The sequence below is a fragment of the Protopterus annectens genome, chromosome 2.part0 (genome assembly GCF_019279795.1).
Source record: "Protopterus annectens isolate FY-2018-M chromosome 2.part0, PAN1.0, whole genome shotgun sequence".
Taxonomy (NCBI): Eukaryota; Metazoa; Chordata; order Ceratodontiformes; family Protopteridae; genus Protopterus; species Protopterus annectens.
Genome location: NC_056728.1, coordinates 1,433,833,547 through 1,433,860,005, shown reverse-complemented (window position 1 = coordinate 1,433,860,005; position 26,459 = coordinate 1,433,833,547). Strand labels below are relative to the sequence as shown.

The window sequence follows — 26,459 nt, the reverse complement described above, 5'->3', positions numbered from 1 at the left end:
GAAACTGCATATCTTCCTATAATTTTTATAAATATTTTAATAAACTCTGACAATAATTCAGTTTATTTTTTTTCTTTTTGAACATTAATTTGTTTTCCATCTAATTTCTTAAGCACATACTACAAAGAATAAAATTAACAAGAAGAAGTGAGGGTTACATATAAATAACACAATACAGAAGCTATACACCCATGACCACGTGTTACAATGATTTGTACACCTGGTAATTTTGTGTTAAGCATAGTCTCAAGAAGTCATAGTGGATCAACTTTAAAATGTTCTCAAGAGATGTTCCCAGTTTTCACTGATACATTTCTGCTGATAATAATGCGGTAGAGCTTAAGAAATAATGTATTTCATAAACAAAAATTAAAATGTCTTCACTGTTTATCAAACAAGCGAACTAACTAGTAATCCCCAGTCCACCATAGATAAACTATTTCTTATAGATTGCTGCATATATAATCTAAAAGAATGTTGCTGGTCCTTTGCTCATTTAAGGTTTGCTTTACTGAATAACATAAAGCTAGTATTTTCTAGCAATAAATCTGTCTTTAGTAAAGCAGTGAAAACTCAACAGATTATCTCACCAGAAAATGTTTAAGGACTGTGTGCAAACAAAGGTGACAAATGAAAAATAGGAACACAGAATACATATTAATAATTTTTTTTTTGTTTTTTGACAAGGCAACAAAAGTAAGTATACAGTCAGCCAACTATCTGATCATGGGCATTTACCTGGTAGTAGTTTATGCGACATCACAAATTCCACCAAAAGACAGTCAGTTTCTGATTGTAAATATTGTAACCACAATTTGTCAATTGATAAGTCCAGATAAAATCATTTTAGCTAGCAGATCTAGGAGACTGTCTCTCAGAAAATTCTTTAGAACAAGAAACCTTGTCCATCTACCTGCTTAACTGAGTAAACTACTGGAAACTTCAACAAGGTGTCTTTATTCCTCCCATATGGAGGGTATCAGATAGAGAGTCTCCTAGATATGCTAGTTAAAATGATTTTATCTGGATTTATCCTTTATACTCTGTTTCTTATTAGTCCTGTCACTTTCTGGGTCACAGGTGGGATACCAGACTTCACTCGAGCCCTCTGGATTACCTATATTTACAATTTGTTAATTCTGGTTTGGTTAGAAAATGTTGTGAACTGCTGTCCGTTGGAGAACAATATTTGTGTTATGAGTGCAAAGTTCATATCATTAAAATGAAATAAACTGACTCAGCTAGTAAACTAATCCATCACCTTCTGGTTAATAAAAAAAACTAATAATAGCAGTTTTATATACTTACCATCAAACGGGTGGCAAGACACAGCAGCTATCTGTTTATGAGGGCACGTTCCAGCTGTCCAAACGCTCTTTTCACACAGCAATACACTCTCCTCATTACCCTGGCAATGGACATCACTCCATTGAACTGGGACGGGTCGTAGTCCAGAAACAGTCACGTGCTTTGCTCTGCCCTTTTCCCTGAAAAAACAGAAGCCACCATTAGTTCTATAAATACAAGGAAATGATCAATTACGTAACTGATATTTCTAGAAACTATATGCTTTCAATTATATAGCAATAGCTTTAAAGGACACCTATCAGCAAATATTTTTAAAAAATCATCTATTTTTGTCATATCTTGAATTTCACTTTAATAAAAATAACCTTTTTTTTAATTTTATATGCTACAATATGATATGGTATGTTAACTACTTGACATGAGTTTAATTTTTCCAACCAACAATTGTTCTTTCGCAATGTTTTACAACTTAATGGAAGTGAAAAGTCAGAGATGTCTCGAACTTTAAGCATGGCAGAGCTTGCTCCAAATATTCAAATGAGAGCCAAGGTCAAATCATGGCAAATATAAACCAGATGTTTCAGTACTAGAAATCTGCATTCCTTGTATTACACATGTAGTCATGCTTAACTTTTATTTTGACTAGACCAGCCAAACCAGATATCTGGCTCAGATCTGGCTTGGCTATTAGTGAAAATATTCTTGGCTTACCTACCAGTATAATGTGATGCTATCTTGTACACAATTTCAATACTTTGCTCTCCAGTCAAAAAGGGCTGACAATAAATTAGTATACATTTACATACAAAACACATTTACTAATTTATCATTTCAGGTGTGTGTCACAGTTAATATGAAATGCAATACCTTGAGTCCAGACTGTTTTTCTGACAAATGTTACTGTACTTAAAAATAAATAAATATGGGGATCCAAAAGGAGTAAATGCTCTCGATATACAACAAATGTAAATAACGAGAAAACTGATAAAAAATATCAAGAGCAACGCAATGAAGGGCATAAACAGCAACGTAAATGCAAACTTGAATATCCACAAACACGATACTCCAAAATGATGTAAAAACAAATTTAATTGAGTGCACAGAGGTTAGCGCTTTCGCGGTTAGCTTCATCAGACCAAGACCAAACATTAAAATTCAGTTTAAAAAACCTGAAAGGCGGGAAACTTCATTAAAGATTTAAAGCAAAATCACACTGACAATAAAATCAACAATAAAACAAGTGCTGACTAGCTAATATGCACACAAAAAAGCTATACGCATAAGTACAAACATGTAACAACAAAGCACATCTTGATTCTATGCATATATAAATAAATACAATACAATACAAATACTGTGCAAGAAAAATATGCAAAAAAGCATATATATACAGGTCACTAATGACCATAAAGTATAACAAACTATACATGAAAACATATATAGCAAAAAATACTGACTGCATACCAAATCTATAACACTAATAATCAAAAATAGATGATGTATAAGGATTTGTCAATAAGACGATATCACAATCTCTCACCCTCTAATTTTCAAACGCCTCATCTTTAAATAAGGCTTAATTGGAACCTTTCCATTCAAACCTGGAGGCATATCTGACCTCAGTCGAATGATCCAATCACTCTCCCTCGATTCGGTCAGATTAAATACATCACCACCTCTATTAGATATATGCATTAATTCCAGTATTCTAAACCTGAAAGAATGGTCACTACTGTAATCTAAAACATGTTTCGCCAATGCGTTGTGGGTAGTACCTTTTCTCATATGGTATATGTGCTCCCGCATCCTATCCCTAAGACACCTATTGGTCTTACCAATATAGAATGCGGGGCACAATGTGCAAGTGGCCAGGTACACGACATTGGTAGACATACAATCACCACTTGCCCGCATTTTAAAAATACCCAAACCATTAGGATGAGTGAAAACAGGGTCAGAATTTATATATGAACAAAAATTACAATGTTTACATGGTTCAGTTAATCGAACGTCATCACTCGGACCCTTGTATGGTACCTTTGAATAACACAATAATTTCCTAAGATTCATCTTGTTCTTATAGATGAATCTGGGTTTATCACCCACTATCTCTCTTACCGCTGGGTCGACTGATAGAATATACCAATGTGAGTTGATAATATCTTTCACAACCCCAACGTCACTGGTGTAAAAAATAGGACACATAATTCCATTGGGGACTGCATTGGTTCCTACATCTGATGTTACTTCAGGTACCACAACCTGCTTGTGAGAGAAATATGAGGCTGCCCTATTTCTCCTTAAATCATCCATCTCTCTGATACTAACCATCAGGTCACGTTCTGTATACCCACGTTCCCTAAACCTCCGGGTCAAGTCATTAACTTCATCTTCATAGCAAGTAGCTATAGGATTGTACCTGGAAACACGCATGGCTTGGCCACGCACTATGTTCCTGTATACATATCCCGGGTGCATGCTGTGCCGATGTAAAATTGCATTCCTATGACAGGGCTTCCTATAGAGTCCTGTGTTTATCAACCCCCCATCAAGTTTTTCTACATATATATCCAGAAAAGATAACTTATTCTCAGAATACTCTACTGTAAATTTCAAAAAAGCGGTACTGCTGTTAAGCTCTAGCCAATTCCTCAATGATACCTTCCCATAACATAAACAGATCGTCAACGAAATGTCTGTAGAATGGGACAAATTTGTTGTAAAGCATACTACGGAACATAAATCTAATTTCCCACTCAGCCATTACTAGGTTGGCGTAGCTATTTGCACATGAAGTGCCCATAGCTACGCCATCCCTCTGCAGGAACAAGTGATCCTGAAAACAAAAAACATTGGATTCAAGTATGGCTTCTAAAAACGTCATAAGTAGGTCAATCTCACGGTCACTTATACCAGATGCCCTCCTTAGATAACTATCAACCATCTCTATACCCACTGCATTGGGTATCACAGTGAACAATGATTGTACATCCATTGTGACAAAAATATAATTGGTCTCTATGACACCAGACCCTAAAAATTCATATAAATCCATAAGGAATTGCTTAGTGTCACGCAGGATATAGATATTGCTGTTAACTATAGGTCTCAATTTATGTTCCAAGAAGATGGAGAGTCGTTCCGTAGACCACCCCTTGCCTGCCACAATGGGCCGCAGAGGGGGGTGTACCAGATCTTTGTGGATCTTCGGAAGCCCCTGAATCACAGGAATATAGGGATGCAACACCTCTAAGAATGTAAACAATTTAAAATCAATTTCCTCACTCTTCAAGAGGTCAAGTATCATGTCATGAACTCTGCCACTAATACCAATAACTTGTTCTACAGTAACAGGAATATAAAAGTTGCAGTCACTTAACATAGTAAACATGTCACCATTATATCTCTCTACATCAAATACAACCATCCCTCCCCCTTTATCTGCTGGTCGTATTATAATATTAGAATTGCGTCTAAGCGTTTCAAGGGCTCTCCTCTGTTGATAATTCAAATTGTATTTCACACCCCTCTTACCTCTATTGTATTGGCACGTGGCCTTCTCTAATTTATAAAGATCATCTTCTACTAACTTGCTATAGGCTGCTATCAAAGGAGGAACGACGGGTATATATGTACTCGGTTTTTTAATATTATAACCATGATCAGAACCTTTAAATTCCAATTTCAATGTCAGATTCCGGATAAACAACTTGAAGTCCCTCAATGTTTCACTTGTGTCACTCTGACGTGTAGGGATGAATGATAACCCTCTCGAGAGGACATCTAATTCATCCTGTGACAACCTGACGGACGACAAGTTAAAAACTAATCCATTTTCCTGATTCCCCACATTTTCTTGATACTCAGATTCTGAGGGCGGTCTGGGGATAATTTCCTCTTCTGCCGCCCTCTGCTCATAGATCGATTCCTCCCTTCCCCCGAAATCGATCTGATGGGGAAAGGGTGTCTGGAATCAAAAACCTGTTTGGTAGAACCAGTAGTTCCTTCAAAAGGAACCATATTGGATCCCACATTACTGTCAGAATGGTTAGAAAAAACTTTCTTTCTAACTACAGGACCAGGTTCAGCGGCCGATGTATTATCGGAACCAATACTCTCTATTCTAGCACTATATGTACCATGTGAAACTTGTGCTTGTGTAATATTCAGCGTCAACACCGGACCTGCTGTGTTATTTAACTCATTCGACATATTAACAACAACATCACTAACATCAACAGTTTCTATAATGTTGGAAGTCGCATTAACACAGTTTGCTACAACAGCTGTTTCTTCACAGTCTAAAACAGAAGCAGGAGTCTGGTCAACATTAGTTCTATTCATGGCAATACTACGATTATTATTCCGTGCTACATTGTCCCCTGAGTCAGTATTGACTCGGGGCCAAGTGAAGATATTACCCAAATTGAAATCGGTAATATCACGCTGTAACTTAGTCCTTTTTTGATCCAAGAGTCTCTTTTCGTATCTCATAACATTGTCCAGCAATAAATGACATTTTTCATTGGCAACAGTTATAGGATATAGAGAAAAAATGGCGGAACGTTGCTCTTGTATGTCAACCATTAACGCCTCCTCTAGAGGTAAAAAGAACTTGTTCATTAACCTCATGTAGTTGAGGCTTACCTCTAGGTTCAGCTGTTGCCATTCAAAAAGAAGCTCCGGATATTGTGTAGTGGTCGTCGGCATCTTAAGGACTCTTAGTCCCCTTGGGACTATACGTCTTTGAATGCAAACATCAAAATGATGTCTTTGAGTCTGCATTCTCTTGAGCTTGAACAGATCGACTTCCAGTTTATCTAACGCCAGTCTTAATCTTTCGCTATCAAACTGTTCCACGCTGATGAAGTTAATGACTTGACCCGGAGGTTTAGGGAACGTGGGTATACAGAACGTGACCTGACGGTTAGCATCATGAGGTTAATGAACAAGTTCTTTTTACCTCTAGAGGAGGCGTTAATGGTTGACATACAAGAGCAACGTTCCACCATTTTTTCTCTATATCCTATAACTGTTGCCAATGAAAAATGTCATTTATTGCTGGACAATGTTATGAGATACGAAAAGAGACTCTTGGATCAAAAAAGGACTAAGTTACAGCGTGATATTACCGATTTCAATTTGGGTAATATCTTCACTTGGCCCCGAGTCAGTACTGACTCAGGGGACAATGTAGCACGGAATAATAATCGTAGTATTGCCATGAATAGAACTAATGTTGACCAGACTCCTGCTTCTGTTTTAGACTGTGAAGAAACAGCTGTTGTAGCAAACCGTGTTAATGCGACTTCCAACATTATAGAAACTGTTGATGTTAGTGATGTTGTTGTTAATATGTCGAATGAGTTAAATAACACAGCAGGTCCGGTGTTGACGCCGAATATTACACAAGCACAAGTTTCACATGGTACATATAGTGCTAGAATAGAGAGTATTGGTTCCGATAATACATCGGCCGCTGAACCTGGTCCTGTAGTTAGAAAGAAAGTTTTTTCTAACCATTCTGACAGTAATGTGGGATCCAATATGGTTCCTTTTGAAGGAACTACTGGTTCTACCAAACAGGTTTTTGATTCCAGACACCCTTTCCCCATCAGATCGATTTCGGGGGAAGGGAGGAATCGATCTATGAGCAGAGGGCGGCAGAAGAGGAAATTATCCCCAGACCGCCCTCAGAATCTGAGTATCAAGAAAATGTGGGGAATCAGGAAAATGGATTAGTTTTTAACTTGTCGTCCGTCAGGTTGTCACAGGATGAATTAGATGTCCTCTCGAGAGGGTTATCATTCATCCCTACACGTCAGAGTGACACAAGTGAAACATTGAGGGACTTCAAGTTGTTTATCCGGAATCTGACATTGAAATTGGAATTTAAAGGTTCTGATCATGGTTGTAATATTAAAAAACCAAGTACATATATACCCGTCGTTCCTCCTTTGATAGCAGCCTATAGCAAGTTAGTAGAAGATGATCTTTATAAATTAGAGAAGGCCACGTGCCAATACAATAGAGGTAAGAGGGGTGTGAAATACAATTTGAATTATCAACAGAGGAGAGCCCTTGAAACGCTTAGACGCAATTCTAATATTATAATACGACCAGCAGATAAAGGGGGAGGGATGGTTGTATTTGATGTAGAGAGATATAATGGTGACATGTTTACTATGTTAAGTGACTGCAACTTTTATATTCCTGTTACTGTAGAACAAGTTATTGGTATTAGTGGCAGAGTTCATGACATGATACTTGACCTCTTGAAGAGTGAGGAAATTGATTTTAAATTGTTTACATTCTTAGAGGTGTTGCATCCCTATATTCCTGTGATTCAGGGGCTTCCGAAGATCCACAAAGATCTGGTACACCCCCCTCTGTGGCCCATTGTGGCAGGCAAGGGGTGGTCTACGGAACCACTCTCCATCTTCTTGGAACATAAATTGAGACCTATAGTTAACAGCAATATCTATATCCTGCATGACACTAAGCAATTCCTTATGGATTTATATGAATTTTTAGGGTCTGGTGTCATAGAGACCAATTATATTTTTGTCACAATGGATGTACAATCATTGTTCACTGTGATACCCAATGCAGTGGGTATAGAGATGGTTGATAGTTATCTAAGGAGGGCATCTGGTATAAGTGACCATGAGATTGACCTACTTATGACGTTTTTAGAAGCCATACTTGAATCCAATGTTTTTTGTTTTCAGGATCACTTGTTCCTGCAGAGGGATGGCGTAGCTATGGGCACTTCATGTGCAAATAGCTACGCCAACCTAGTAATGGCTGAGTGGGAAATTAGATTTATGTTCCGTAGTATGCTTTACAACAAATTTGTCCCATTCTACAGACGTTTCGTTGACGATCTGTTTATGTTATGGGAAGGTACCATTGAGGAATTGGCTGATTTCACGGGAGAGCTTAACAGCAGTACCGATTTTTTGAAATTTACAGTAGAGTATTCTGAGAATAAGTTATCTTTTCTGGATATATATGTAGAAAAACTTGATGGGGGGTTGATAAACACAGGACTCTATAGGAAGCCCTGTCATAGGAATGCAATTTTACATCGGCACAGCATGCACCCGGGATATGTATACAGGAACATAGTGCGTGGCCAAGCCATGCGTGTTTCCAGGTACAATCCTATAGCTACTTGCTATGAAGATGAAGTTAATGACTTGACCCGGAGGTTTAGGGAACATGGGTATACAGAACGTGACCTGACGGTTAGTATCAGAGAGATGGATGATTTAAGGAGAAATAGGGCGGCCCCATATTTCTCTCACAAGCAGGTTGTGGTACCTGAAGTAACATCAGATGTAGGAACCAATGCAGTCCCCAATGGAATTATGTGTCCTATTTTTTACACCAGTGACGTTGGGGTTGTGAAAGATATTATCAACTCACATTGGCATATTCTATCAGTCGACCCAGCGGTAAGAGAGATAGTGGGTGATAAACCCAGATTCATCTATAAGAACAAGATGAATCTTAGGAAATTATTGTGTTATTCAAAGGTACCATACAAGGGTCCGAATGATGACGTTCGATTAACTGAACCATGTAAACATTGTAATTTTTGTTCATATATAAATTCTGACCCTGTTTTCACTCATCCTAATGGTTTGGGTATTTTTAAAATGCGGGCAAGTGGTGATTGTATGTCTACCAATGTCGTGTACCTGGCCACTTGCACATTGTGCCCCGCATTCTATATTGGTAAGACCAATAGGTGTCTTAGGGATAGGATGCGGGAGCACATATACCATATGAGAAAAGGTACTACCCACAATGCATTGGCGAAGCATGTTATAGATTACAGTAGTGACCATTCTTTCAGGTTTAGAATACTGGAATTAATGCATATATCTAATAGAGGTGGTGATGTATTTAATCTGACCGAATCGAGGGAGAGTGATTGGATCATTCGACTGAGGTCAGATATGCCTCCAGGTTTGAATGGAAAGGTTCCAATTAAGCCTTATTTAAAGATGAGGCGTTTGAAAATTAGAGGGTGAGAGATTGTGATATCGTCTTATTGACAAATCCTTATACATCATCTATTTTTGATTATTAGTGTTATAGATTTGGTATGCAGTCAGTATTTTTTGCTATATATGTTTTCATGTATAGTTTGTTATACTTTATGGTCATTAGTGACCTGTATATATATGCTTTTTTGCATATTTTTCTTGCACAGTATTTGTATTGTATTGTATTTATTTATATATGCATAGAATCAAGATGTGCTTTGTTGTTACATGTTTGTACTTATGCGTATAGCTTTTTTGTGTGCATATTAGCTAGTCAGCACTTGTTTTATTGTTGATTTTATTGTCAGTGTGATTTTGCTTTAAATCTTTAATGAAGTTTCCCGCCTTTCAGGTTTTTTAAACTGAATTTTAATGTTTGGTCTTGGTCTGATGAAGCTAACCGCGAAAGCGCTAACCTCTGTGCACTCAATTAAATTTGTTTTTACATCATTTTGGAGTATTGTGTTTGTGGATATTCAAGTTTGCATTTACGTTGCTGTTTATGCCCTTCATTGCGTTGCTCTTGTACTTAAAAATAAACCATTTACTTTTATTAGTTGCAAATTCCTACAGAGTATTTAATCCTCTTCTATATTCACTGAGTTACAGAGGTAGTTAGCTTTTGTTCAGCCATTCCTCTTTCTCCCACTAAACTTCACTGTCAATGGTAAATTTGCTGGCCTCTGGTTCCAGCAGCAGTCTTAAAACTAGAACACAGCTCTACCAATATGAGTGAGGGCAATTCAAAGATACTCATCCTTCTTATTTCAGTGCAAGATCATCATAATATGTCCTCCCTGGTGATGCTCAATATGCTCTGGCACTCTTATGTCCTGACTCTATATAACACACACATATGTCTGGTGTGCCATGCACCTATCAGGGGTGATCAGTATTTTCAAAGTACTACTAAACTCTGCACAAAACATGTAGAACCAGCAAACAAATAGGACAGCAGAATATCTAATAATTTATTTAATTAAAACAAAAAATGGGAAAACTTGATGGATGTCAGTTGAGTGTGTGTGTGTGTGTGTGTGTGTGTGTGTGTGGTGGGGGGGGGGCAGAAATCATAAAAAAAAAATGAAAGAAAAAAAATTAACATTTTGTGACCAGCAGAAATCAGTAAGACCATACTATTGAAGTAGCCATGATAAAACAGGTAAAAATAAGATAAGTACATATTATCAAAACTATTATTTTGTACTAGGACCAGCTCATACTCTAGATTCTGTATTGGGTTATCACCACCAGTGTCGGCAGGTGGGGAACAATACAGTACTGAGTCATGCCTGAAAGTTGGAAAGAGGAAGCTGTCAGCCGAGTACACAGTTCACCTGAAAGAGATGACAAGCAACTGTATTCATATTTTGTATCAGCTTATGTGTTCAGGATTGGATGGAAAGTTGCTTTAATCTGCTGCCCTTCATCTGGAACATTCAAATTATTCCGTCTTCTGTGTGTCTCAGAATACTAGAAATTATTTTAATTATTTAAAATACACACTTCCAAGAAATGGGAACAACACAAAATATGTTACTTAAAAATTAATATGAAATCTTGCAATTATGACTGGCAATACCACAGAGTGGTTAAAAGCAGTCACTTGCTATTTCTCTTAAGTTCATCCATAACTGAGTCACGGCTTCATTGATTTTTCATTGCAGGGAAGCTTAACTCCAAAAACCATAAATTTAAAAAAATATATTTCACCTCCCCCACTAACTTGTATATACCAACTCAGTGGTCTCACTATAGTGAGGAAACGGAAAAAAAAACTGCAGTGTATTTTTAACTCGCACTTTATAATTTAACTTAATTTCATTGAGTCACAAAAAAAAATGCATTAAACCAGGTCAATGAGAATTGCTTCACTGAAGTGTAAGTATACTAGATGGAGAAATGGCCAAGTCACTCCATGTTTACATGCTTCCAATTTAACCTGAAAATGAGCTACCAGGACTCAGTAGACTTCCCTCATTAACCAACATAAACAGAACATAAAAATAAACTGATACATATGCTCTGATCCATTGTACTAAGGTTTTTGTACTATGCACTGTTGTTATCATTTTATGTATACCTTTTTAAATTTCTGCAGATGTGTATGTTTTTCTTATATATACTGTTACAAGAATGTATCCCATTCTTAAGTCATAGCATAGTGAAAGTTTATTAAATCAGTTTCATTTCAGTCTGATGTTTGCCAAGAGTGCTCTTCTCAGTAACTACTGTGTACTCAGAAATGTCTGCTTCTGTAGTTTGTTTGGATTGCCTGTTCTCTAACAGATTTATGCATGCTTGGATTGTTTTATAGTAGTCCAGTTGCTTTTCTACTGAAACTATATGAGTGTCTGTACTCATTTTTGCACAAACTTAATAAGAACATATGAACCTATAATAAGATGATCGTGCCATTGTAACACTTGATACCATGTGCTAAAGCTCAAGTCTCACCTATCAGCTAACTATATTTTTTTTAATCTAGTGATGAACAAGTTGCATTATGTGAGAGTTAACTAGAGCTGACAGTTAAACTAACACTTATAGAAATGGAGACTGCAAATGCTCTGCGGGATAAAGGATTTTATTGTATAAAAACTAAACAGATTATTTAAAGGGGAAAATGATATAAGTCACAAAAAGAAATAAAAAAAAAACTTCTGAAAGGACTCACAGACATGGAAAACAAACTTGTGCACTTTTGTCTTATTATCAAGATTCCTTCAGTAATAAACCATGCTGCTACAAAATTGATATTAAAAAAAAATTAAAACTACACAGTTTACTTCAGATAAACTCTTGATTACTAAAGGGCTCAAATTATTTCTTCTTCTATGAGTCAATTCAGAAACATTTGAGAATTATGGTGTGCATATTAAGCAAGCAATAATGCCCGACAGGATAGGTGTTATCAGAGAATTAACAAACATCCAGGGATGTTGTGAGGCCTGATGCCACTATCCAAAGGCCTTACTACCCCTGGAAGGGCATTAATTCCTTGATAACACCCACCCTGAAAGGAGGCATGACTGTACTTAAAAAATGTGCTATCTGTTAAACTGTTTTGCATGTTTTTATTATTCTCTCTCTTTCTCTCTCTTCATACATACATGTATACACATATACATACATGCGCGCACACACACACACACACACACACACACACACATACATTTTTTTATGTAAAATAGTTCCTCAGTTCCACCTAATGTTTCAGACTTGCTGTCATCATCATCATCGTCAGCAGCAGCCCCTTTTTTCCCATTTTTTTCTACATGGGTCGGGGTATCGTGTTAACTGTCACCAACTCTCTCAATTCAATGCCACACTCCTGCCTTCGTCAACACTCATGCCTGACTGTCGCAGATCTTCTTTCACACAATCCATCCACCTCTTTGCTGGATGTCCTCGCTTCCTCTTACATTCTTCCTGTCTGTCCCAAATCTTCCTCACCAGATTGTCTTCTCCATTTCCACACATGTGCCCAAACCACCATAATCTGTTCTCTTTGATCTTTTCTGCAATTGGAGATACTTTGTCCTCATTGCTCTTATGTCCTCATTTCTTTGTCTGTCCCACAGTGTGCGTCCTACCACCTTTCTCAGGCACTTCATTTCCATCACCTCTAGCTTTTTCAACTGTTCTGCCTTTACTGCCCAGGTTTCTGTACCATACAGTAGTACTGGTCGCACCACTGTCTTGTACACCTTACTTTTCAGCTTCTTTGGCATTCTTCTGTCATTGACCACACCTGATACTCTATGCCAGTTGGCTGCAGCCCCTCTGATTCTAGCTTTGACCTCTTCATTTTACCTGTTCCACTATCTTCCCTTCTAAGTCTATTCTCAGCTTCTTCTGATTTCACCAATTTGCTGCCATTACCACAGTCTTATCTGTGCTTAGTTTCAACCCATGTGCCTTCAGATTTGCATTTAATTCTCATTCTTCTATCCTTTGCTGAAGTTCTAGCTCAGAGTCTGCCTGTACTGCCACATCGTCTGCATACAGCAGCTTTGTTGATCCATCTCTTCCAACCTGTTTGCTAATGTAGTCCATCACCAGTATGAGCAGCAGTGGGCTCAGAGCTAGCTAAACCCTGGTGCACACCCACTCCCACTGGGAATCCCTCTGTGAGGTCAAACACTGTTTGTACTTGAGTCATTGGGTCCTTGTACATAGCCTGCTCTAATTCTACCAATGTTTCTGGGACTTCAAACCACCCCAGCACTGCCCAAATCAGCTTTCTTTGGACCTTGTCATATGCTGTCTCCAAGTCTATGAATGCCCAGTTTGACTCTCTTCATCTCTAGCTTCTTTTCCAATACCTGTCTCAATGCAAACAGGGTCAATCGTACTGCATCCTGATCTGAATCTGAACTGCACATCTCCCATCTTACATTCTATTACTCTGCATATCCATTTATCAATCACCCTCTCCAGAAATTTCATGCAATGTAGTAGGAGTTTGATGCCTCTGTACTGCCCACAGTTGTGGCTGTCCCCTTTGTTCTTGTACACTGGCATGAGTATGCTTATTCTAAAGTCATCTGGATACGCCTTTCTCTCCACACTGCTATTAGTACCCTGGTAGCCATTTCTCCCCTATCTTACCCAGCATCTTTATCATATCTGCTGTGACCCCATCTGAGCCTGCTGCTTTCCCTGACCTCATCTTCTTTAGTGCTGTTCTTACTTCTTCTAAGGTGGGCCCCTCTTCTTCTCTCATCGTAGGCTGTTTCTGGGGCAGTACAGCTTCTGTGGGATTTTCTTCATTCAGAAGCTGCTGGAAATACTCCTTCCATCTGCCTTTGATGTCCTCTGGGCTGGTGAGCAGGTTGTTGCTGGCATCCCTTATGAAGGGTGTCTGACTATCTTCTTTATCTTTCTGTCTTTACCTTGCAACCTGATATAGTTTCTTTGTGCCCCTTACTGAGTCACTTTCCAGAAGTTGGTAGAGTGCCTCCAATGCCCTATTCTTTGGTATTGCAACTTCTTTCTTAGCTTCTTTGTTAGCCAACTAGTAGTCCTTCCTAGCCTGGTCAGTCTTTTCTATCTCCCACTTTTTCCTGCACCCCTTCTTTCTTTTGATGACTTCCTGGACTTCTGCATTCCACCACCAGCTTTCCTTATGTACCTTATTTCCATACCTGGTTCAGCCACATATCTTTTCTGCAGTCCTAACACGTGCTGTTTTAGGTGCTGCCATTCTTGTTCAACTCCACCTAGTTCCTTTTCTTCTTGGGGTGCTACTGCCCTTAGTTATTCCTTGAACTGTTGTACTTTCTCTCCAGTCAACTTCCAGGTCTTCAGCCTGGTCTCTGTTGATCTTAGAGCCTTCTCTGACCACTACTCGCAGCTGATTGTGGCAACTAATGATTTATGTGTGGGCCAACTGTTTCACTGGGGATTACTTTGCAATCATGTATTCCACCCCACTGCCTTTTCCTTACTAGGAGGAAGTCTACCTGAGTTGCATGTTGACTACTCTTTTATGTGATTTTGTGACTGTCTCTTTACCATGTGTTGGCTACTATCAAGCTATTTGCCAGACAGAAGTCTAGAATGGCTTCTCCTTCTTTATTCCTGTTCCCCCAACCATGTGAACCAAGGCAGTCCTTATATTCTGTTCTGTCTGTCTCGATATGTGCATTCACATCACCCATTATCAACACCAGTTCATGTTGTCCTGCTTTATCTAGTAGGTCCTGCAACTGCTGTCTGAATGCACTCTTTTCCTCACTATCACAACCTTGCTGTGGGGCATAGGCTGAGATAATGAATACTGCCCCGTCATTACACTGGAGTCTGACTGCCATGACTCTGAAATTAATTCTGATGATATCCCTCACTGCTTTCTGAAGCCTCTCTCTCACCACAATTCCTACATTATTTCTAGCCTGTCCCCCACCTAAGTAGTAGAGTCTGGATCCCAAGCCAAGTGGCTTTGCTACACTACTCTTCCACCTCATCTCTTGGATACATAGGATGTCCACCCTCCTCCACATCATCATGTCATCCACTTCCAAGCTGCACCCTGTCAGTGAATCTACATTAAGCATGGTAATTCTCAGTTCATATTTGGCAGGTTGGTTGGTTTTACATCCAGCTTTCTCTCAACAGAGCTATCCCAGGTAACCCAGACTGGGCAACTAGGCACTGACCAGCCAGTAGCTTATTGACCTAAAGCTGCTGGGCTTTATGGCAGGCACACACTGGCCAATAGGGGCACATATACTCCTCCCACCATTAGCAAGGGTCCCTGTCATAGTTCAGAGTAGGTCGAGTCCTCAACCCACTTATCACTGGTAACTACCCATGCCCATTTCTGGCGACATTAGTCAACATGACAGAATCACCTAGAGCCATATTTTATACCATTGAGTGACTAGCCCTGCCATGGTGCACAGTCTGTGATCCATGTTCTTCTATCTTTAGGATACTGCGCACCACAGTACTTCCCCCTATAGGGCACCATGTAGAGTCTGTGCTGCCACCCACAGCTCCATTCATTGGTGAGTTTGAGAAGGAAACACTCAGCATGCTTTTTGGACAGGGGAGAAACCCCACAGAGACACAGGGAGAACATTAAAACTCCAAACAGGCATTGGTCGGAGGTCAGGATCGAACCTTGTACCTTGTGGATGGGAAGTGAAGACCTTAACTATTAAGCCATCTGGTCTCTGTTTCAGATTTGCTGTATCGTATGTAATTGTTACTGGAAGAAGTATTTTACATCTAAAATATAAGTTATAAGTATTTAGTATAAGTGTTCAACAATTAAAGCCATGTTTATATATTTATCCGTTGTTGCTTTGTTGACCAGGTTAGTCCCATTAGGCTAGTAGCCTCTTTTCAGGGAAGTCTCAAGGTTGCATTTATACTATTAGGGGAAATTTGACCAAGACGTCAGGGAACTTCTACTCTTTGCAGTAGGTGAAGAGATTGGATGCTACACATCCTGACTTCCTGTTTACTGTCCATGTGTGGAGACAGCCAGACGAACAGGGAGAAATATGGCTGCTGAGAGCCAAGGCAATTTGGAAGTTAAATGTGTTGAAAATGAAGAAAAATGGTAGAATTGCTACCAGAAATGTTTTCAGGTGATGTGGGAGCACAGAAAATGCTGTCTGCTGATGGTGTGGAGATTGGGAAGGAGATGGAGCTAAATGCAGTGGTGGAGATGGATTCAGAAGAAATTTTCCAGAAAAACCTGTTTGAAATGGCAGAAAATGTGTTATTTCATCCTCCAACTGGGAAGGTTGCAGGATGAGTATCTGGTGGAGCAAGTTAACCAGAGTGAGCTAGAAAGTGGAACTGCTATATCCTGGAATGACATTATGGAAAAAAATAGAAGAGGGAGAAAAAGAGAAGGAAAAAGAGCCAGAGAAGATTCCAAAAATAACAGTCTTTTGCTCAAATGGTAGAAGAAAGAGCTAAAGAGAAGACAGAGATGAAGGAAGTAAAGAAAGGATATGTTGTTCAGCTGAGCAGCAAAAAAGAAAAAGGCCTGTAAAGATACGAGGTATGGGACAATGTTATTGCACCTCTGAGAGTCAAAGCTGAAGAGGTAAGAGCTTTCATTTTAATTAACAAAGAAACTTTTTGTGAGGCTGGCTATGGAAAACATTTTGGGGCCTAAGAAAAAAAGAAAGCAGACTTTCCATGGTCAGAATATGTTGTGCAAGCCTTTTTCAGGTAAACAAAAAAGAATCTTGATTCAGTTTAGAACTGAAGTGGGAGAAAATGAACTGACAGAATAGTTGTTGACTATATGTAAAGAAGTGGTAGATACTACTAAAATATATGATGAAAGAGGATTATGGACTGGGGGTTGGGAGTGTGAAATAATTTTAAAGAATGGAAAATGACAATGTGATACACATACCTAGTATTATTAATGTGCATGACAATAGAGGTTTTGTGAGGTACAGACACCAACCAATGACTTCTTATTTTTTTTTAAATGATCATTTAATTAATGAATGTGACAAAAAAATATATTATTTATGTGGTCAGACAGGTCATAATGCAAAGAAATGTGAAGTGAAATGTAAGAAATGTGGTAATACAGACCATTCATGGTTAGAATCTGAGGTAGAAATTCAAGAAAATGAAAATGGAAATAAAAATGAAAATGAAATTATACAAGAAAAGATTTAAAAAAGAATGCCATACAAGAACACCCAACACAACAAGAAAAACAGAAATGGTATTTAAATGTAAAGGGAAAGACAAAGAGGAAAAAAAGAAAGAGAGACAGATGAAACAAGTGAAGAAAAGTCAGAGTCATATATAGTAAAAGGCAAGAAAATTTCAATAGGAAAGAGAGTTAGGGAAAGAAAAATAAAATTTAAAAAATATAATGATAAGAGAGAATAAGAAAGGTAAGGGATAAGAAGATTATTCTAATAACTCTTCTATAAAACTGAAAATATTAGCTTTGAATGTGAACAGCATGAAGAATATTAAGAGATGAATTAATACTTTACAATGATGTGTTCGTAGATGCTGAAGTAATAGTGTTAGAAGACATTATAATCTCAACAGAAGAAGAAAGGGTACAAACAGAAAAACTTTGGAATGATACTGTTATTTGGAATGCAGGCAAAGAAATATGTTCAGATATATGAATACTATGCCAAAAAAATATAAAAACATTTGATATTACACTAGTAGAACTGGGCCGAATAACAGTAGTAGATATAAGATGAAAAAAAAATATGTATATAGACTAATCGCTTTATATGCATATGTAACAAAAAAGAAAGAGAAACAATGTTTAAAAGTATACCTAATTGTGTGTGTTAACATGGATATAATAATGACACATGACTTTAATTGTAATTTGAGAAATAAAAAGAATAGTCGTGATGTTAAAATGGTTACTGAAATTATGAAAAGTGGAAAATTAAAAATATGGGAAAATAAACACTGGACTTAGAAAAGAAATGAAATTAAGACAGAAATTGATTATTTTTTGATATCAGAAGGTCCAAAAATTACACAAAAAGGAATTAAATATAATAGGTTCTCTGATCATGTGGCAATTTGGATAAGAATTAATGAAACTAAGGAATATATTAAAATATGAAAAGGCATAAAAAGAGTAAATGAAAAAGAGTTAGATTCAGGAGAAAGAAAATAAATTGTATATTATGATAACAACGTATCATATGAGAGACTTTTATGGAACTTTGACAATATGTTGGATTCAATTCAAAAAGAAATACAAAAAATATTGTTAGAATGCATAGAAAAGAAAAGGATAAAAAAAAATGGAATGCAAAATATTAAGTCAAAATATTTAAAGACTTGATAGAGAAGAAAAAAAACATTTTATGAAAAAAAAAGAATTATAAGGAAGGAATCAGGATAAGGTTAATAAATTGTTATGAAAAAAAAACAACCAAAACAGCCTTCCTGGGTAGAAAAAAATATTTACTGGTGTCTCCTTGTGCCTCAGCTTATGCCTTCAAGGGATGAATTACACACCAGAAAGTCGGTCTTTTTATATTAAATCAATCAACACCAAATTACTGATACATACAGTATTAAAATGATACACAAATCCAAAAAAAAACCTTCAAAAAGATTTTAAAAACATCAAGTATTGCCCCACTGCTTTGCACACCTACTAAACATTATAATTTACCTCCAAATTTAAACCTGATGGATGTAAAGTATTAAAATGAATGATAAACCTGGTTTCCAAAGCTAATAATTTGTTCTTATACATCTCCCCATGCTGATGCATGGGCTAAACTAATGCACTAAAAACAAATTGGAATCCGATCCCCCATGACCCATCAAAAATGATGGGCAACTGGACTATCCAATCTGCTATGTCTAATGTCCCCTAAATGCTCAAGAATGCATTTTTTAACCTGCTTCTTGGTTTGTCTAATGTACCATTTAAGTGGGGAACATCTGCGTCCTATAATATAAACAACTCCACTGGAACAACAGGTGAACTTATGTATGGCTTTATAAACTCTGTTATTAATCTTAATGCCATTCAAATTCCTAACCTTAGGGCAAACCTTGCATCCCAAACATGGAAAACAACCCACCTGATTCCCAATGCTCACTCACTTACTATTGCTATTGAGCAATTCCTTTAAATGTGAAAATCTACTATATGAAAAAATTATGTTTTCTGGAAACACCCCTTTAGTAGTGTCCCCTTGTGTTATGATGGGCCAATATTTCCTAACCAAACTGCTTAATATTCCTGAAAAAGGTGAAAACCTACTAACAAAAAAATGTTTCGCTCCACCATTGTGAGCCTGTTCATCCCTTCCCCTCCTAGTGCTGGACCTCCCGGAGTCACGACTGCCCAAAATTCTCTTTTCTGTCCTAACCAACAAGTCTAACTAATTACCCCTGTATAACAACTTATTTCTCGCCTTGGAAAATTCCTCTGAAATAATACTCTTATCATATGTATTATTGAAAATATATTTATATTCCCCATAGGGGAGTGACTCCAATAGGTGAGGGGGATCCATACTTGAGGCTAAAAGAAAATTATTGGCAGCAGTTTCCTTATGATATGGTCTAAAATTAATTGTTCCATCCTGACCAATGTAAAGTTCCAGATCGAAAAATTGTATAGCCTCCCTATTGATTTTAAAGGTAAATGACAGTCCAAAAAAGTTCATTTCCAGATTCAACATGAATTTTCAAAATAACCTGTTTCCCCTTTACATATAAAAATCAAATCAACTATATATCTTCTATAGATTACTACTTTGTTAGAAAAAAAATCACTATTATAAATAAACACGTGTTCAAAACAATTCATGAAAGCAATGGCATAAGAGGGAGCAAAGGAGACACCCATAGCAGTGCCTCCCTTCTGTAAATATGTTTCATCCTCAGACATGAAGCAGTTATGTGTTAGACAAAATTCTAACAATTGAAAGATGTAACTAGTCCTTGGGCCCTCACCCAACATCCTAGCTACTACTAAACTGTGTTTCTGGTGTGTAATTCATCCCTTGAAGGCATAAGCTGAGGTACCAGGAGACACCAGTAAAGAATTTTTGCTACCCAGGAAGGGTCTTTTGGTTATTTTTTTCATAATAAATTGTTATATAAGCAAAAATATTACTTACAAGGAAAAAAAAAGAAGAAGTAGCACCATACGTATGTAAGATAGTAAAAAAGAAAAGGTAATAAGGGAATTAAAAAATAAAAAGGGAAACAAGTTAAAACATAAGGAGAAATATATGAAATAATTAAAGAACATGTATTAGATTTTATATCGTAAAAAAGAGCTTAACATAAAACAAATTTATATTCATGAAAATTAAATAAGGAAGATAATGAATATTTAGAGAGAAAAAATAAATATAAATGACTTGAATGAGATCTTGAAAGATATTAATGTTAATTCAGCTACAGGTTTGGATGGATTTGAATATAGTATGTATAAAGAAATATATGAATGGCAAAAAAACAGTGTTTATAGAAGTAAGGAATGAGTGGACAGAAAGAGAAATTAAGTATAAAGAAGTTTGCACAGGTGTGATAAAATGTATATTAAAGAAAGGAAATAAAGATGAAATAAAAAAACTGGAGACCAATTACACTGACCAATAGGGGCAAATATACCATACAACAGAAAACAGTATAGAATATGTAATAAATGTAATGAATTGGAAACTACAGAACATTTTTTTTGAAATGTGAGAGAATTCAAAAACTGTGAAAAGAAGTATGTAAACATGATTTGATTAAAATTTATTTACATTTTGAAATGTTAAACATGGACATAATAGAGTATGTGTTTTATGGGATAAGATCCCAGAATGAAGCTAAGAAAATGGACAAAATCATATTCTATGTAATATGGACTATATGGAATGAAAGACTTAATGAAATCAGATAGAATGGAAAATGGACATTGACAAAAATACTGGAAAAATATAAGAACATTTTTGAAGTTATAAAATGTGGCAATTTAAAGATTTGGAATAATAATCTGTGCACATAAAGTTGATTATATACAAGATAGAAATAGATTTAATTATATCACAAGGTTTAATATAGCTAAAGGAGAGACCTTGTAACAGGCTTTTCAGATCATTCAGCCATGTGGACAGAAATGCAAAACAATCCCCGGGATTCATGAAGCTTGCGCCAGGTGCAGGCATAGTGTAGGCGGTATAACGCCAAATATGGCCGCCGAGTGATTCAGGTATGATCCAGAACTGCACAGCCCTCAGATTAGGTATGCTAATCACCCCATGCGCACTGCCGCACCATGCAAATGAAGGTACATAGCAATTCATGAAGCGATGCAGGTGTAGCGTAAGCCCACGAAAATGTAAACCAAAAAACACGGTTTACATTTTTCCAAACCGAACATAGGAGCTATGAAAGCGGACCAGACTCATGTATTACAAAGTTAACATATGCCAATGGCTAAATATACAGCCAATGGCATAAGAAAAGATGCACAACACCTAAAAAACAACATTTAATGTCATGTCCACAGTAACGCAAAGTATAACCGCAGGGCATGTGTGCACAAACGGGAACACAAAGAAAATATATACAAATGTCATAAAATCGCACTGTAATACAAATCAGGATTTCACCATAACACTCAATGGTATGCATGGTACACCACAACCAAGCTGCAAGGGTCGCTAAGGGTCTGTGACAGTGTTCGGCGCGGTAACTATGAATTAGTAGTCAATGTCATGCAAGTAATATTGAATCGCAAACGTCCCGCCGGATTAAGGATGTACCATACGGGGCAACACTACAACACCAAGGAGTGGCTCAGAGGTATGCATGACATCAGCAGTGGGGTGTGTCACCGTAGCTGTAAGCACATTGGAGCAATGCAAATCTGGCCTGGCCATTGCTAAGCAAAGCCGCAGGACAGGGGTGGGGAGGTAGGTATAGCATCGTTTAGCTGAGAGCACATATGGTGCCCAAAAGCGCATGTGTACGGGGATGAAAACGTGCCCGAAACCCGGTAAGCAGATGCACGTGCTGTGAACAATAGCACAAACAGGAAGGTCAGGGGAAGAAAAGAAGGAAATGCCGCAGTAAGGTAATTGGAGTACAACTGAGCAATTAACACCAATCAACTCACGGCGGGCAATCAACAGTAGCTGACAAGTCTGCTCGCAGAAACCTGCAAAACAGGATAGGGGAGGTGTCAGATTGCAAAGAAAGGAAAACTGTCATAGCAGAGCAAAGCAAACCTACAGTAGACCAGCAATAGAACACATTACGCAAGATAAGCCAGGTCTAAGAAAGTACAAATGAAAGCAGGCTGCTGGATGAATGCCAGAAAATGGTAGGTGAAACGTGAAGAAATGTAAAGGGAATGGCAAGAGGTAATCCACAGCAGCCAAATGTAATTCAACACCAAAGGCACGACAATAGTAGTTCCTGTAGTAAAACACATAAGATACCCTGTAGCTACGACCGTACATACACACCCTATCTCATCATCGGTGTTCACAGCACAATAGCATAAAGTGTGAAAGCACCCTACACACACCTGTGTACTCCCAAACACTGCACCATAGGTGTAAACACACGGGGAACTTTTAAAATATACATGTTGGGAGCTGCCGTAGCTGTGATTCATCACCATGTGTTAGAGACTGACGGTGTTGTGGAGGATGATGCTGACAACCACCGCAGGCCCCGGAGGAGGAGAAGAGTGTTCAGACCAAGGGTAACCTACCAGGGGCTACATGATCTGGAGATAGTAGAGCGTTACAGGGTGGACAGGGACATCTTACAGCAAATAGCTGAGCTGCGCTGGCCACGCCTGAGATCCAGAAACAACAGAGGGGAACCCATCCCAGTGGACACGAAGGTATGTGTAAGCTTGTGAATACTAGCCACAGGTACCTTTCAAAGGCCAACTGGAGATATAATGTGGATCTCACAGGCATCAGCATCCAGGGTACTACACCAGTTCCTGGATGCCATGTTACCACATGCCAATGAGCATATATACTTCACCCGAACTCAGAAGGAGTTGGCCAGCAATATGCGTCACTTCCACCATGTGCACACTACCCGGAGGTACTGGGTGCGATAGACTGCACGCACATACATATCAAGTCACCACCCGGTGAGCATGGTAGGCGCTACATAAACCGCAAGGGATTCCACTCCATCAACTGCCAGGTCGTGTGCAATGCCCAGGGCATTATCATGAATATGTGTGCTGGCAGCCCTGGAAGCTACCATGACTCCCATATCTGGCATGCCTCACAGCTGTATCAGGTATTTGTCAGGGGGGACATCCCACATGGCCACCTTATGGGGGATGCTGGCTATGCACTGGAGCCGTGGATGATGACTCCCATCAGAAATGCACACACACCCATGCAAGAACGCCATAACAAGGCACACGCACAAACCAGAATCATCATAGAGCGTGTGTTTGGGATGCTGAAATCACGGTTCCGTTGCTTGGACACATCTGGTGGAGCCTTGCAGTACTCTCCAAGCACGTGTGCCCACATCTTCATAGTATGTGCCATGCTACATAATATGATCCTGCGGAAACAGCTGCAGCAGGGACAAAATGGTGAAGGCCCACATAGCCCACTGCAATTGCCAAGGCCATCACAGGCACAGAGGGATTCAGACCACGAACACACTGTGCCAGCCCCAGTAGGCAGACGGAGGCGTGCCCAATATGCCTATGCCTTGGCAAAGAGGGAACGTATAGCACATACTCTGACAGTGTAGGCCCCTATGGACTGGCACACCTCTCCACCTGCACACACAGTAAAGTGGATGGCACACACACACAGCCACCTGTAAATTGTAATGTATAGGTGGGCTACTGTGTGAATCCTACATAGGCAGCCCTCAACCATTGTACACACAACAGCTATTGGAACAAGGAATGTCAACACCTGAATAGTACATGCACCTATCAGCATATGTTGGTACTGTGTGTATAGGTTCCTAGGTACATCAGTAGGTACACACCCGATTGTCAGAGGCCATACACCAATCGAGGCAAACAGTGTCTGCTGTCGCCACAACATCGAGTAACCAACTGTCGCTCAGTGGAGCAGAGGCAATCGCGGGATCACATGTGTGTAAGCACTGTTCTCCACACACTCTGCATGGATTCCCTGGTGCGTTAATGAGGGGCTCCACATAATGTAATCATGGATTTCGTGTCAAGGCATGGGGTGTACCCATGACAGGTATCTGTCACCCCAGCATGCTCCACCTACGGTCGTTTGAAGGTGTAGCACATTATCGTGTGTGGCTCACTGTGATATACACACCCAGTGCTGGAGCACATCCATTAAACATCACATGGACATACCATTAATAGGACTCATCCATATGTAAACTAACTGAGTTACCCATGTGATTGCAGTATGGAGTAACAGCCATAGTATAGTCCACATACAAAACGCCATAACACGTGCACAAATCCCAGATGCCCAAGTAGTAAATGCAGTGACCATCGTGCATGTTCCTGGTCCCACGTCCTGCAAGGGATGTAACGTAATCCCGAAGGCACAAATAATGCATGTCGGATGCAGGTCATCAGATCATGTTTAGCACATGTTAGTGGGAATATGCGTTGCCCAGTGCTGGTAAGCGTCGTTTAAATATGACTATATGGATATGCGCGAAATAGGGCTAAGCTTCTCTGAATATCGTGCAGATCACGGTCAATGATGTCCAGAACAGGTGAAACCAGCATTATTCACCCCTGTACTAATAGTGCCTGCTCTGAAGGGTAAAACGACCACTGCCAGGAGTAGAACACACAATCATGTACACAATCACCTAACACTATGGTAGCCAAGATGTACCTACGGCAGGTGTGTAATGTGACAGGTTCAAACACAAACGTGCAGAGTCCAGGAAACAGTATACACCAACAAGTACACAATGAAAGGTGTATTCTGCCTGTCACTCTCTCTGTCAGATATATATATATATATATATATATATATATATATATATATATATATATATATATATATATATATATATATATATATATATATATATATATATATATATATAGATATATACACACATATATATAATACAGATAGAAAGGGTGATAGAGAGATATATGTTGATATACACGGATTCACCGATATCTGCAAATATATAGATAGGTCAACGACATGCACACAACCATGGAGGTACAAATAAATAGAATACCGCCAACTATGGTATGTGTCACATACCGACACACGTAACCACGAGGCTGAAAGACTGAAAGAACACAGTACCGGAACACTAGAACCGCGAGTAATATTATCACGATATGAAGGGACATTTAGTTACCGCTGCCGGTATTGTGGTCCACGTAGGTACTGTGTTCAACTGTATTTGTGATTGCCGTAGTCTGTGTATGTGTGTGTTGAGGGTGCTGTGTACGTGTCCGTGTGACTGTAATGTGTGTGCATGTCTGCATCGTGTGTCTGTTAGTGCCAACTCGAAGGTAGATCATTATGGTAGGTGTGGTTATAGCTAGCCGTAGGCATACGGTTAGCACTTGTCCCACATTAGGAGGGGCAGCCCCTCCCTGGGCAGTTGTGTCCTGACATAAAACATTAAAAAGGGCAACTGTCCAAGATTGTAGGACATTATGTCCCATATATTATGTAATAGTTGCATTAAATAGTTATGCCTGTATGTAAGAAATGTAAATGTTACATGCAATATGATAAGTAGCCAAAGTCCTACAACAATAAGTATGTATTGAGGATAAAAGTATGTGCTATCCTGTGTACTGACCGTGGGTATGTGTCAGCCTGTAAACACCGATGTGTGTCCCGCAAGTGTCCCACAATGGCCATTTGAAAAGGTGGCAACCCATGCCAAAGAGGTTCAGTTACCAACACAACTGCAATGAGTGCAAATATCTGGGACAGAAATACATAGGACAGCTGTTATTTAGTAACATTCTTTTACATATCACTGTATTTCCGGAGGTATGGAAGTATCGCCCACACCTGCATACTATATAGAAACCAATTAACAATGGCCCAATGTATATGCCCGTAACAAAAGTCTACTAACTGATAGGTCTTTAATTAGGGAAGTAGCCCACACACA

The 26,459-nt window shown here is 38.6% G+C and overlaps 1 protein-coding gene across 1 annotated transcript in view; it reads right to left on the bottom strand.

Annotated features, from left to right (window-relative positions):
• PRSS12 (serine protease 12) overlaps positions 1–26,459 on the bottom strand; it is a 1,465,718-nt gene that overhangs the window by 924,169 nt on the left and 515,090 nt on the right. Inside the window, exon 3 of the mRNA XM_044061659.1 lies at positions 1,309–1,487. Coding sequence (XP_043917594.1) covers positions 1,309–1,487 — 179 coding nt within the window. The remainder of the gene's footprint in view (positions 1–1,308; positions 1,488–26,459) is intronic.